This window comes from Propithecus coquereli, unplaced genomic scaffold (genome assembly GCF_000956105.1).
Source record: "Propithecus coquereli isolate 6110/MARCELLA unplaced genomic scaffold, Pcoq_1.0 Scaffold235, whole genome shotgun sequence".
Taxonomy (NCBI): Eukaryota; Metazoa; Chordata; class Mammalia; order Primates; family Indriidae; genus Propithecus; species Propithecus coquereli.
The window spans coordinates 1,241,178-1,254,232 of NW_012147897.1; the positions used below are offsets into that span (position 1 = coordinate 1,241,178).

General features: G+C 45.7%; 1 protein-coding gene across 2 annotated transcripts; it reads left to right on the forward strand.

The window, feature by feature from the left end:
- Positions 1 to 2,379: 2,379 nt before the first annotated feature.
- On the forward strand, positions 2,380 to 8,449 carry TRIM21 (tripartite motif containing 21). Of its 2 annotated transcripts, XM_012645598.1 has the most exons (7): positions 2,380 to 2,830; positions 3,115 to 3,210; positions 4,327 to 4,557; positions 6,371 to 6,393; positions 7,072 to 7,172; positions 7,491 to 7,666; positions 7,835 to 8,449. In XM_012645598.1, the coding sequence occupies exons 1-7, from the start codon at positions 2,420 to 2,422 to the stop codon at positions 8,039 to 8,041; spliced, it is 1,245 nt and encodes a 414-aa protein (XP_012501052.1). In that variant the 5' UTR covers positions 2,380 to 2,419; the 3' UTR covers positions 8,042 to 8,449. The 2 variants fall into 2 exon arrangements, with proteins under 2 accessions (XP_012501052.1, XP_012501051.1); XM_012645597.1 differs by having other exon boundaries at positions 7,491 to 8,449.
- Positions 8,450 to 13,055: the final 4,606 nt, after the last annotated feature.

The window sequence follows — 13,055 nt, forward strand, 5'->3', positions numbered from 1 at the left end:
GAGAGATAAATATTGTATCATCTCACTTATATGTGGAAGCTAAAAAAAGTGCATCTCATAAAGACAGAAAGTAGAATGGTGGCTATCAGAGGCTGGGGAAGGGCTGAAGGGAGGAGAGGAAGAAGGGGAGAAAATACATGTGTGTGGTTATTATCACTGAACTGTACATGTAAAATGGTAAAGATGGTAAAGTTTTTATGTATATTTTACCTCAATAAAAAAGTACAAAAAAATATATTCAAAACTAATATCAAGTAAGTGTTTTAGGTGGGTAGTGGAGGATACACTTAAAATATGTGAAGAAACAATCATCTAAAAGTATCTGTGGTTGTCATATTTTTCATGGTAAACATCCTCATAGAGGAGGGAGTATATTATAGAAAATATAATTTACATTCTCCTCTCCTATTATATTCTACCACTCCCAATCCTTGTCTTGCTCTTGCATAAAGTTCTTTCAGCGAGTAAAAATGTATCATTTGAAAATAAAGTTTGGTTTTTTTACATGTAAAAAAAAAAAAGAAAAAGAAAAGAAAAGGAACGGTTGTTGCCAGGGGGTGAGAGAGGTCGGGGGAGAGCGAGGAATTATTGTTTAATGAGCATAGAGTTTCAGTCAGGGATGAGGAAGTTCTGGAGATGGATGGCGATGGTCACACAACAGTATGAGTGTACTTTTTGCCATTTAACTGTACACTTAAAAATGGTTACGATGGTACATTTTATGTTCTGTGTATTTTACCACAATTTAAAAATGAAAATAATATAACCTAAGAATATCCCTAGCTCAGTGACGAGAACACAGTTGCTTCTCGATGAATGTCAGTTCCCTTCTTACCACTCACTGATGTGATACCGGCCTTGGGGGTCATGCAGTGTAAATCTCTCACACCCAAATATTAAAAGAGTATCAGTCACGTGAAAGACAATTCCCTTCTGGAAGTAGGAAGCAGATGGTGGCACTTGAGGGAGAGCACTGGACACTCTTCTCTGCATCCAAACCTCCTTAAAAACAACTTCCAGACGTGGACATAGCATCTAGGTGTGGGGCGATGACCAGTGTCAAAGAAAAAACTCCTCCTGTAGATACGACATCCTACAAGATCAGATCACGAAGACTGGAGGGCGTGCGCCTAGGATGGGGGACGGTGCCGCTGGCTCTCTGGGTCCCTGCCTCCTAAAGCCTCCGACAGCTCCCGCGCCCAGCTCCGCCTGCCGCCTGCCTCTCTCCCTCCCACTGCCCTGCCCTCTCCTTTCCTTCTCCCCACACCCCTTCAGTTCTCCCTGCCCCTGGCTCCTCCCACTCTCCGCCCCGCTCCGCCCCTTTCCTTTAAGTCCTGCCTGTGAGAGGAAAATGAAAGTGAAATAGGGAGCCGGCCTTCTTGAGTCTGCCGATCAGGTGAGTGAACCCCGCTAGACCAAGGGACCCCTGCCCTTCCTAGGAGACCCCTCTCCTCCGCCCACTCCAGCTGTGAAGGGCCCCTTCCGACCGGTCCCCACCCCTAGAGCCTGCCCCATTTGCCCCTTCTCCGCTGCCGGGCTCGCTCAGCCCAAGCCCAGCAGTTGCTTCCTCGATGGCCCGTCTTCCCGGGAGGGGTCTGGGGTTTGACTGTGACTTCGGAGTCACCCCGCAGTGGCTGGAGCTGCCCTGAGACTGGCACCTGAGCTGCGGGGAGGGGCAGGTGAAGCTGCGAGAACCGGGACTGTAACCCCGCCCAGTGTGGGGGAAGTCTGCAATGCTGGAGACTCCTATCCCCAAAAGTCTCCCCCTATCCCAGTGAGAGGGGCAGGCTGTTTAGGACCTTCAACTAGAAATTTATGCGCTTTCAAGACTGCTCTATGCCCTAGAGGACATGAAGACAGGAAGTAGGTTTGGAGCAGCTGAGAGAAGAGCCCAGGGAGTGCTCTCAACACCTGTGTACATTATTGTAAAGATCAATGAAGATGTAGGCAAAGCAGTAGCATCTCTGGCACGTGGGAGGTGCGTGGTCAATGGCCACTGTTCCTATGATAATAATGCTCCATTATAATCTGCATTGTATCACCCACACGGGGGCCTGCTGGCATAAGATGGGAGAAGATGGATGGGAAACACCTGGGCACTGAGGGTTTGAGCAGGGATGGATGTGATGAAAAAACTGTCAACAGCGTTAGCGCTGAGGTTCCCACCAATTTTCTCTGCCTCTCTGGGGGATGCAGTTTCTCCTTTTGACTGACTGGATCAATGGACCAGACTATGGAGGAGAAGTTCTTGTTGTTCCGGTTGATGTTCTTATGTTTTCTTGTTTTCAGGCTTCCAGTTCACTCTCCGTTTTCCTTTGCATTGTTTTTCTCGTGCAAACTTCCTCTTGTCTTATCTTTTCCCTTTCTTCTATCCCCACCAGGTCTCCGCAGTGTTGCTTAACTGGAACGTGTCACCCCTATGGCCTCAGCAATGCCCCTGGCAATGATGTGGGAGGAGGTCACGTGCCCTATCTGCCTGGATCCCTTCGTGGATCCTGTGAGCATCGATTGTGGCCACAGCTTCTGCCAGGAATGCATTTCTGAGGTTGGGAAAGATGGGCGCAGCATCTGTCCTGTGTGTCGGCAACGCTTCATGCTCAGGAACCTCCGGCCCAACCGGCAGGTAGCCAACATGATGGAAAACCTTAGAAAAATCAGCCAGGATGCCACCAAGGAGGGAACACCGGGGATGCAGTGTGCAGTGCATGGAGAGAAACTTCACCTGTTCTGTGAGGACGATGGGAAGACCCTTTGCTGGGTGTGCGCCCAATCTCGTAAACACCGTGACCACTCCATGTTCCCTATCGAGGAGGCTGCTCAGGAGTACCAGGTGAGGCCTTAACACAGAGACACCAACAGGAAGAAAGAAGGTGGGCCCTGATAGTGCTTTGTTCCACAGAGGTGGGGATGAGAAAGAGTCACCTCTGAAGTTGAGGGGATGGGGAAAGGAGGGACATTCTTCCTTCCATGCCTAATATAAGGGGATAATTGCAGACTAAACACAATCTTCTCATTCCCTAGGAGCAGGGGCTATCCTATGGGACAATGCTTCAAGGATTACCCCACCTTACTATGCTGTCTGGTTTGAGACTGATCTGTTATCTTTCTCTGCAGGAGAAGCTCCAGGTCGCATTGGAAAAACTAAGAAAAAAACAGGAGATGGCTGAGCATTTGGAAGTGGAAGTTGCAATGAAGAGAGCAGACTGGAAGGCAAGAGTCATGTCCTGAAGGCTGGGCAGGGCCCAGGGTCTTGGACTCACAGCCTTAACCGTAGCCATCTCTGTCTGAGGAATGAGATATACCAACTGCCCTCTAGATCTCCAAATAGAGGGGATAAAAAAAATGGAGGCTCAAAGGAGAGCTCCCCATAAAGGCATAAAGATCAAGAATCATGGAAGAAGGTTCTGAGAGGGTTGAGCTATACCCTAAAGCTCTCCACTCCTCTAAGCCCAGTCTCAGGAGCTGACAACATCAGTACCTTGTTGTCTGGGACAGAGGTGCCCCAGGAGAGAAGCCCAACTGCTAGGTCTTTCAGGAAATAACAAGGGCTATGAGGAATAGACTTCAGGGAACCATCAAGGCCTGAGGTAGAAAAACTCATCTGACTAGTTGGTTGCTTGACTGTGTCCAGGTCGCTGATCCAAAATAATAATGGAGAACCAAAGTTCATTCCACACTGGTGATTTGTTAGTAGAGGTGGGGCATGTCAGGCATTAGAGAGAAATGGAATGGACAGTGCATTCCAGAAGAGGAAGATTTGAGATTGAGGAAGGGCGAGTCAGGCTGTGGGGGCAAAAGGGATCATCCTGTGTCATTGGGTAGCCTTCCAGCTCCTGGCAGGAAAGGGAGAGCAAAGAAGGTCCCAAAGCCATCTTTTCCCGGGACTTAGGGATGGTAGATGATATCGTGAACCTGACTTTGTGGGGTTATTGGGAATAAAAACAGATGTTCCTCTCTTGATAACTCACTGAGACATGAAGACAAAGCAACACATTTGAGTGGTGACTGGTTTTTGGAAGAGAGGTTGAAAAAAGCCTCTGATGCAACAGGTTCGTGCAGCTATGGTTGTAGGCCAGCTGCAATGTGCTCCCTACCAATCCCATTCCCCTCTCAGTCCCAGAATCCTCACCCACCTACCTCCCCAGCAAAAGTGAGTGTGTGTGTGTGTGTGTGTGTGTGTGTGTGTGTGTGTGTGTGTATTTATTCCCAGACAGCATGGGCAGAGTGATGAGTCTACAGGGGCTAGAGATAGGTACCGATGCCCCCATTCCCAAAGCCTGAGAGATTTTAATAAAAACCACCTCTCTCTTTCTCTTGACACCAAAGAGGAAGGTTGAGACACAAAAATCTACGATTCATGCAGAGTTTGTGAAGCAAAAAAACTTCCTTGCCATAGAGGAAGAGAGGCAGCTGCAAGAGCTTGAGAAGGATGAGAGGGAACAGCTGAGATGTCTGGGGGAGAAAGAGGCTGAGCTGACCCAGCAGAGCCAGGCCCTGCAGGAGCTGATCTCAGAGCTGGAGTGGAGGAGCCACAGCTCAGCGCTGGAGCTGCTGCAGGTGAGAGGACGGAGGGCCCCTCTGAGATGCAAGGAGTAACTGAAAAAAGCCAGAGCTGTCTGGAGCTACCGTTAGAACAAACAGAAACTTGGTCCCTGGGATATTCTTAAACAAACTGGAATTCAGACCCATGAGTGGTTTGCATTCAAGGCATAGAAGGGTACAGATTTAGGAGGGAATATTCCATTCAGCAATTAACAGAAATAGCCATCCCTGATAAGTGTTACTCTAACACATACCAGGTGTGGGACCTTGAGAACATTCCTTAATCTTTCTGAGCACCCAGTTTCTCACATGTTAAATTGATATTGTAATATTACATATCTCAAAGGATTTTATGAGGATTAAATGAGAAAATCCCCTAAGGCTCTTAGATGAGTGTCTGGCCATGAAAAGATTTTTAAAGTAAATGTAACATAACTAAAAACACTGAACTGAAAATTAAGAGGCAATATCCAAGCCCCAGCCCTGCCACCAATTTTCTTCATAACACTAGATTAAGTCATTTTCCTTTCCTGGACCTAATTTCTGCATTTCTGAAACAAGAGAGAGGGAGTGGACTAAATAACAAGGGTTGCCCAAACTTTAGTCATAAATGTATCATCTTTACACTTTCTGCTACTTTTGTGAACTGTCTATATGATTTTAACATGTTATTTTTCTTTAAATTGTCTTACCCTTTTCCCTGAATAAATTTAGTTTAAAAGGAAATTTTTCCAAAGCAGTAGGAGCTGGGAAATCATGTCTTTATGTGTTACTGATGTTTCTTGTAGTTTATTTCATAACAATAATATTAACTGCAAATTCTTAAATAGCTCATATTACCTGCCAGGCATTCAGGTGGGTGCTTCTCATCTGTTTCATAGATGAGAAGACCAAGATGCAGAGATGTTGAAACTTAGTGAGAGACTAAAGCTAAATAACTTGAGCAGGTTTATCCAAACAGTAAGATGTAGAGTTAAGATTAAAATAAATATATAACTTTTTTAGAAAAATCATCACTGCATGTTCTACTTACAATCACCTCACTTCCATCAGTGATATGTTTGCCTCACTTTGGGAAACTATGAACTAGATGGTCTCAGAAGTCCCTTCTGCTCTAATATCCTACAATTCTTCTTTTTCCCATACTTTTTCACTGTCTCTGTCAGATGTGGTCATGAAGCCATTTCTTTCTGGTTTGTGCAAAAAAAAAGCTGATTGTATTGGGCTTTCTTCTGCCCAACCTTGAACCAGGCTTTCTAAAGCACTTTGGACTGGGCCTTGGAGCCTGCCAGCTCCCATGTAAGGGCCCCCAGTCCCTGCAATAGAATATTCTCAAGTGATTGATCTCCTATACAGGAGGGGGAACATTAACTATAGCACAGAACAGAGCTCTAACTAGCTAACCCTTCCTCCCCAAACAATTCAAGCCCTCAAGTGAGATAGAGCAGGTTCTGATCATCCTACTTGGCCATTCTCTCCCTGTGACTACCTCTGGACTTCAGCCAGGCTGGACTCTTTGCCCTCTTCCACCCTCCTCCCTCCCTTCCCCTGCCCCCAAGAACCTGGTCTTTCTGAGTCAGAGTCCTTTAACTGATGATCTTTCCCTAGCTATAGGTCACACCCATGCTGGGTTTCTGGTGATTCCACAAACAACCACACGTTCTTTCTGCTTCAAGCTGATCAAAATCATCTTTTGGGCCTTGGTCCAGAGGAAGGGGAAGGGTAGTGCCCCAGGGACCACAGGGAGATGTCACATCGCCCACAGGGCTGAAGTCTCAGTGATGAACCAGAAATTGCAGAACTTACTCTCTGTCTCTTTTCTCCTCAGGAGGTGAAAATTGTCCTGGAAAGGTAAGGAGAAGTTTTCTTTGTTAGAAGAGGGGATGGCAGGAAGCATATAGCCCTATGAAAAAGCTTATCAAGTTATAAATACCTGCACTGAAGTTTTCTCCATCCACCTCCCTATTCTCCAAGATCTGATCCTCTATAAAATAGTTTCTGGTCTCAGAAGGCTAACACATGGACATCTCAGTTGGTGGATTGCCCAAAGTAATTGGATTATAACATCTGCACACAGTAAAGCCCCCCCAAACAGGGAAATTCTGGGAAGTTCTAGGTCTACAGATTACTGGGACTTCCTCTTTAAATGGAATATAACCAATTACAAACCTCTTAGAAAGGGCCATAAGACCCACAGCATGGGCGAGACTCCTTGAGTTTCCCTACAAAAGTAATTCAGCCTAATCAGATGCTTTGCCTGTAAAATGAAATAGAATGTGATGCATGGTGACCTCAGGCTTGGACAAGAGATAGACTGTCCACATGCTGCAGAGCCTCACATAACCAGAAACTCCTGCGTAAGAACTAAATCCTACATTTTTGCCTCTCACCAGGGGGTGACCCCGGAGACCTGAACATAAGAGGTGTTTGTGAATTTGACTTGAATTGAATTATCAGAGGTTACAGCATTAGGGTTTGAGGTAGGAGGTAGGCATGGAAGAAAGGAGTCTCCAACTCTCTTTTCCCCAGGAGTGAATCCTGGAACCTGAAGGAGCTGGACATTGTCTCCCCAAACCTGAGTAGTGTGTGCTGTGTGCCGGGACTGAAGGAGATGCTGAGGATGTGTGGAGGTGAGGCGAGCTCTAGGAGCTGTGGGGCTGGAGCTTCAGGGGATACCAAGGGTGCAGAGTGGGTCCCGGGGATAGGGAGAATAAGAATGGATGGCAGCTCAGAGGCAGGACGGAGCAGGTGGGGCAGAGACAGAGGTAGGGAAGATGGTTTTCTCAAAGGTCGGGGAAAAAGGCCAGACTGGCTGAGGGTTATTTCCTCACATGTTGAGGTTCAGGGTCACCCTCATCCTTGCCCTGGAATTTACACAAAGTCCCCCCAACAGGCACAGGTTACTGATTTCCCCCACACAAGACCTGACTGTGGTCCTCTCTCTGCAGTGCACGTCACTCTGGATCCAGACACAGCCAACCCCTGGCTCATCCTTTCAGAGGATCGGAGACAAGTGAGGCTTGGAATCTCTCGGCAGGAGGTGCCTGAGAATGAAGAGAGATTTGATAATTATCCCATGGTCCTGGGTGCTCAGCGCTTCAACTCTGGAAAACTTTACTGGGAGGTAGATGTGACGGGAAAGGAGGCCTGGGACGTGGGGGTTTGTAGCGACTCGGTACAGAGGAAGGGTTTTTTTTCACCCAGCTCCAAGAATGGCTTCTGGACAATTTGGTTGTGGAGTAAACAAAAATATGAGGCTAGCACCTACCCCCAGACTTCCCTCCACCTTCAGGTGCCTCCACGCCAAGTTGGGATTTTCCTAGACTATGAGGCTGGCACTGTCTCCTTCTACAACATCACTGACGACGGCTCCCTCATCTACATCTTCTCTGAATGTGACTTCACTGGACCTGTGCGGCCCTTCTTCAGTCCTGGTTTCAATGACACAGGAGGAAACGAAGGCCCTCTGACCCTCTGTCCACTGAAGACAAGACAGTAGGGACCCAGTGACTGTTGATGGCGCTCTCTGGGCACTGCCACCCTCCCTGTTGGCACCCCTTCTCAGCCACAGACCCTGCGTCTTTTCCGATGAACTCTGTGCCTCCTCTGTCTCTACAGAGGGACCAGGATCCCAGCCAGCAGGCTTTAGCGGCAAGGTCACTTCCACACCATTATTGCTGCCCTAGATTGCCTTATGATTCCCTCTAGGGAAGCAAACTCCTTATATTTGGCCCAGATGCATCTGGATCAACAAAAATGTGATTCTGCCTAAGTTTTGTTTTGTTTTCTCCTCTCTGTCTCTAGGTTGTTGCCTTTGGTCAGATCTCTATTATATCTTGCATGGTTTGCAAAAGAGCTTTCAAAAAAAATTGTACCTCAATCTATCCTATTCGGTCCTTCTTCCTAAATCTTGAAATACTTGACAGCTCTGAATATAATTAATAGTGATGTGTCTATAACATTGTTCATGTTTTTCCTGCCTGGAGTGCCCCCTCCCCTCACATTTGGAATATTTGGCTTGGACTGAAGATTCGGGTCAAGAGTGTCTTGTGTAACTCCCCACAGCAGCCACTGTGGTGAGAGAAGACCATGTGAGGCTCTGATCACTGCCTGAGGGGGTGCCACCTCCTCACTATGAGAGAACTGGTTTTGAAAGACAAGGTTCTTCTGGGGCCAGTATAGCTCCCTGGATCTCTGACCCTTACAGACCTAAGACACCTTCTGACCATGTTCTTAGCACTAGGGTGTGGAGAGCTAGTGCACATGGGTTTTGAGAAAGATGTCTCCAGACAAAGATTAGGATAGAAAGAAGAAGTGTCTTTACTTCTCCCTGGGTGGAAAAAGGGCCAACACAGAACTAAAGGAAGTAAAGGAATGTTGGCAGAGAGAACCAGGTACTCAGGCTTTTTATTTAGGGGGCGAAGAAGGTTTATGGCTATAGCCAAATTAATAGGGTACTGCTGCATCCACTCCGTTCTTTCTTCCTGGCGGCGAGCTAATAAAAAAGAAATTGAAACTGCAGCAGGATGTCAAAGTCCAAGAGTTGGCTCTCTTGGCTTTCCTTGGAGAAGGGATTATTACAGGAGATGTGACTCTGCCCTCAAGATATGGCTGAGGCCTGAATCTCATACCCTGCTGTTCACTCAGAAACTCTAAAAACAGATCCTCAAAAGCAATTTTAAGAGAGAAAGATTTACGTCACTTTTCTGTTCAGCTCTTTTCAGAAGTGCAAAACAGAACTCCTGAAGGGTGCCTGTTAGTGAGAAAACTCATAGGATTGATCTTTAACTGTTACTAGGAAATTGCAGGATTAGATATTTTCCTGTTAATTTTGCAAGGCCGCCCCTTTCACTTAGTAGTTGACCGGTGACAAAATCCAAGTTCCTGGAGCTCTCTGCCCCTGGAGGGCCAAGGTTGGGGTGCCCCCTGCTCTCGGTGTTCTCCTTGACAACTGGCAAATTCCTATGCCCCTTGAAACATCCAATTTTAATATCAGTCTTCTCTGAAATGCTTGCTCTTGGGCAAATTTTCTGACTTCCCCAGAAGAATAAATGTTGCATTCACTAACAGATCCCAGAGAAGAGGTGCGTATGCAGTGGATGTGACCACGTCCCCAGTTATAAGGATTTGGAGCCTGGAGAAATGTGTGTCTGTCAGCATGTGTTCCAAGGCAGCAGTTAAAGCCATGAGTACTAGGGAAAAAGAGCCCAGTTTGTCCTCCACATGCTTCCACTGCAGAGGACAAAGTATCCTGTCAGCCAAGGTGAGGGGAGAACATGGGAGAAAGCATGATAGTGAAGGTGGTTTCATCTTCTTCCTGTCTGGGTGACCAGGTTACCTCCTCTTGCCCTTGACCCCATGGCTCCTACTTGAATGGTTGGTGGTAGAAAGAAGAGTTGTAAATAGATATGAAAAAGAAACCCAAACAAGGGAATCATCTAATTCCCAGGGCTCAGCCATTAATGAGCCCTCTCAGAACATCTGCAGCTCAGACTGTGCCTCAGGGCCAGGGGCCTCCAGATGGAGGACAGAGAAGAGAGGCAGGGACAGGCATCGGACAGCTTCTGCAGACAGAGACCAAGGAGGGTGGTGTGGTCTCTGGGGTCAGAAGTAAATGGTGGGACATGGACTCCCTCTGGAGTGTCCCCAGACTGGGTTGTGGCAACTTCCTTCCCTTCTCTCCTCTCAAACCCTAAGAACCCCTCACTGTTTCCACCTCCTCCTCAGTTCTCTTTGATGGAAGGAACCATTCTCCCTGTTCTCAGATTCAGACCCCTCAGCCCTGGATGGGACGGACACACACACACACACACACACACACACACACACACACCCCTAGTTCTCACCCACCTGGTTCTTGGCCTCACCTTTGACCTGGACCTCCGATGGCTGCCACAGGATGGTACACACACACACCCTGGTTCTCACCCACCTGGTTCTTGGCCTCACCTTTGACCTGGACCTCCGATGGCTGCCACAGCATAAAGGCCAGAGCCTGGAAATCTGTGGGGCTGGTCTCTCTGGGTCTCCTGCAGGAATTGCCCCAGCTGGGTGAGGGAGTGCAGGTGGGGAGGGTTAAGGTGTGGAAGGGGCTGGAGGGAGTTAGTGTCTGCCCAGGGGAGTGTGAGTTACTGCAACATGAGGCTCTGGGTGCTTTGTTGATGAAATTTCCTCCCTACTACAGTTCCCGAAACCCAGGGTTTGGGGCTGAAGCTCTCCCCAGCCACATCCTGATTATAATGGAGTTGATGAAAGAGCATTTCAGATATCACAGGTCTGTCCTAGTGTGAAGCACACTTGCCCAGAGATATAGAATGTGGCCACATCCTCTCTCAGCCTCCTGATTCTACCTTGGGAACTGTTTCGACAGAGAGAAATATTGAGCCCACAGCCTTCTCCAGGCTGCTCTGTCTGTAGGGAAAGCCCAACAACAGGGAGCAGCAGCTGTGGAGTAGAGCCATTCCACCCTAGGTAGAGAAAAAAAGGGATCCTAAGTCCTGTGGTAAAGTCTGAGAAGGGCGTGGCTGCTGGAGCTTGGCCATTGCATCCCCTGTCCCTAATACAGTGCCAGGGACAAAGCAGGTTCTCAGGAAATAGTTGCTGGAATGCATCCTGGGAGTCCAGCTGAAAATTACACTCGGATTGAAGATGAGAGAGTATCTTACCTCAGATTGCATAAGACTAAACATTTACACTTCCAGGACAAGTGACTAATATGCCAGTCAAAAACGCATTTCTCACTGTTTACAAAATGCGCTGGTCCTCCCCTCCCTCCCTACTTTTGGACCCTAGAAACTCTAAAGTTTCTTTGGAAATTCAAGAGAAAGGAGCTCCAAGAGGGAGCCCCAGTAGTGCCATACTGGTTTTCTTGATGATCTAGCATATGTTTGGGTTTTTTTACATTTTTTTATTGACATAAATGTGCATTCAGAAAAGTACAAGTGTGCAAATCAATGATTTTTTGTAACAAAATAAATATAGTAGGATCCATATCCAGAACGTGACCAGCACCCCAGCAGATCCAACTAAGCTACCTTCGAGTCACAGCCCACAATGGTAATCACCATCCTCACATATACAGCATAGATTTATTTTATCTTTTGAATCATATGTGAATGTAATTATACAGTACACATTCTTTTATGCCTAGCTTCATTTTAGCTTCATAATGTTCATAACATTACATGTGTAAGATTCATCCTTATTTCTTGTAATTGTGATCCATTCATTACCATTGATGTTTCATATTTCATTGTTTGGATATACCACAATGTATTGTGATTGATATTTAGGTAATTTCCAGTTTGAGGCTATTAAAATATAAATAATTGTTTCATAAATATATATAAATAATATCAAATATAGAGGTGGCTATTATACCACCTCAAAGATCATGGTGAACATTATCAGAGCTTCTGTGAAATCTTACAAAATGTATTCCCAGTGAAGCAACATAACCTGACAGTCTTGATCACACATACGTTCTGTATGCAATGAATATGAATATTCTTATATGTCTGTTGTTGAATATATATGTATGTGTGTGTGTTCTACATGTATAATATATTTTGGAGGATAGGTCTCTAGGAGTAAAATTGTTTTGGTCTATTATACCTTTGAACAAGTTTTCATTTGAGATGAAACATAAAAGAAGTGACTATATTTCAAACTACTCTGTGGAAGGTCCCACTGGTTGCTTGACCCTTACATCCTCTCATTCTCACTCAACATCCCCCATACCTGCCATGTCATATTTATTTAATACCAACTTTTTTCTAGCATCCCTAAAGGTAAGAGAAAGGTCATCTTCTTATTCTTTCCAAAAAGAACATAATGTTATGGAACTAGAAGCAGAGGACAGGGAATCTAGAGAAGTTTTCAACTACCTTAATTTTGTGGGATTTATTTTTAATATATAAGGTATTTAATTTATACCAATTACCCTGGTATTCAGTTCTTTTTTGGAAACTCATCTGAATTCAGCAGATGATTAGTAAAAGTGTATAGAGTGAATTGGGGAGACACCTTGGTGTTGTGCACAAGGTAGTCAAAAAGTTCTTGAATAAAGAAGTTTTGCTCGAAATGAGTTAAAGACTTAAATGTAAGACCTGAAACGATACTCCAAATCCTAGAAAGCATAGGGGAAAAGCTCCTTGGCATTGGTCTCAGCAATAATTTTCTGGACATGACACCAAAAGCATAAGCAACAAAAGCAAAAATAAGTGAGACTATAGCAAACTAAAAATCTTCTGCACAGCAAAAGAAACATCGATGTCAAAAGAAACAATCAACAGAATGAAAAGGCAACCTAAACAATAGAAGAAAATATTTGCAAACTATTATCTGATAAAAGGCAGAAAAGTAGACTTTGAAGTTAAACTATAAGGGCAGTTTTGTTTCTCATTGCCCCCAGATTTTCCTTTCTGCAATAGGATTTTGTCTTTGCCTCTGCTTAAATCGAAAGGCCTGTTAAAATGACTTTTCCCAAATAAGCGAGTTTAACCTCAAAAGAA

Excerpts from the sequence above, each read along its gene's own strand:
- TRIM21 (XM_012645597.1), top strand. The coding sequence starts at position 2,420 with ATGGCCTCAGCAATGCCCCTGGCAATGATGTGGGAGGAGGTCACGTGC. Across the intron at positions 3,211-4,326 it reads TGAAGAGAGCAGACTGGAAG|AGGAAGGTTGAGACACAAAA; the intron begins GCAAGAGTCATG and ends TTGACACCAAAG. Across the intron at positions 4,558-6,370 it reads CAGCGCTGGAGCTGCTGCAG|GAGGTGAAAATTGTCCTGGA; the intron begins GTGAGAGGACGG and ends TTTTCTCCTCAG.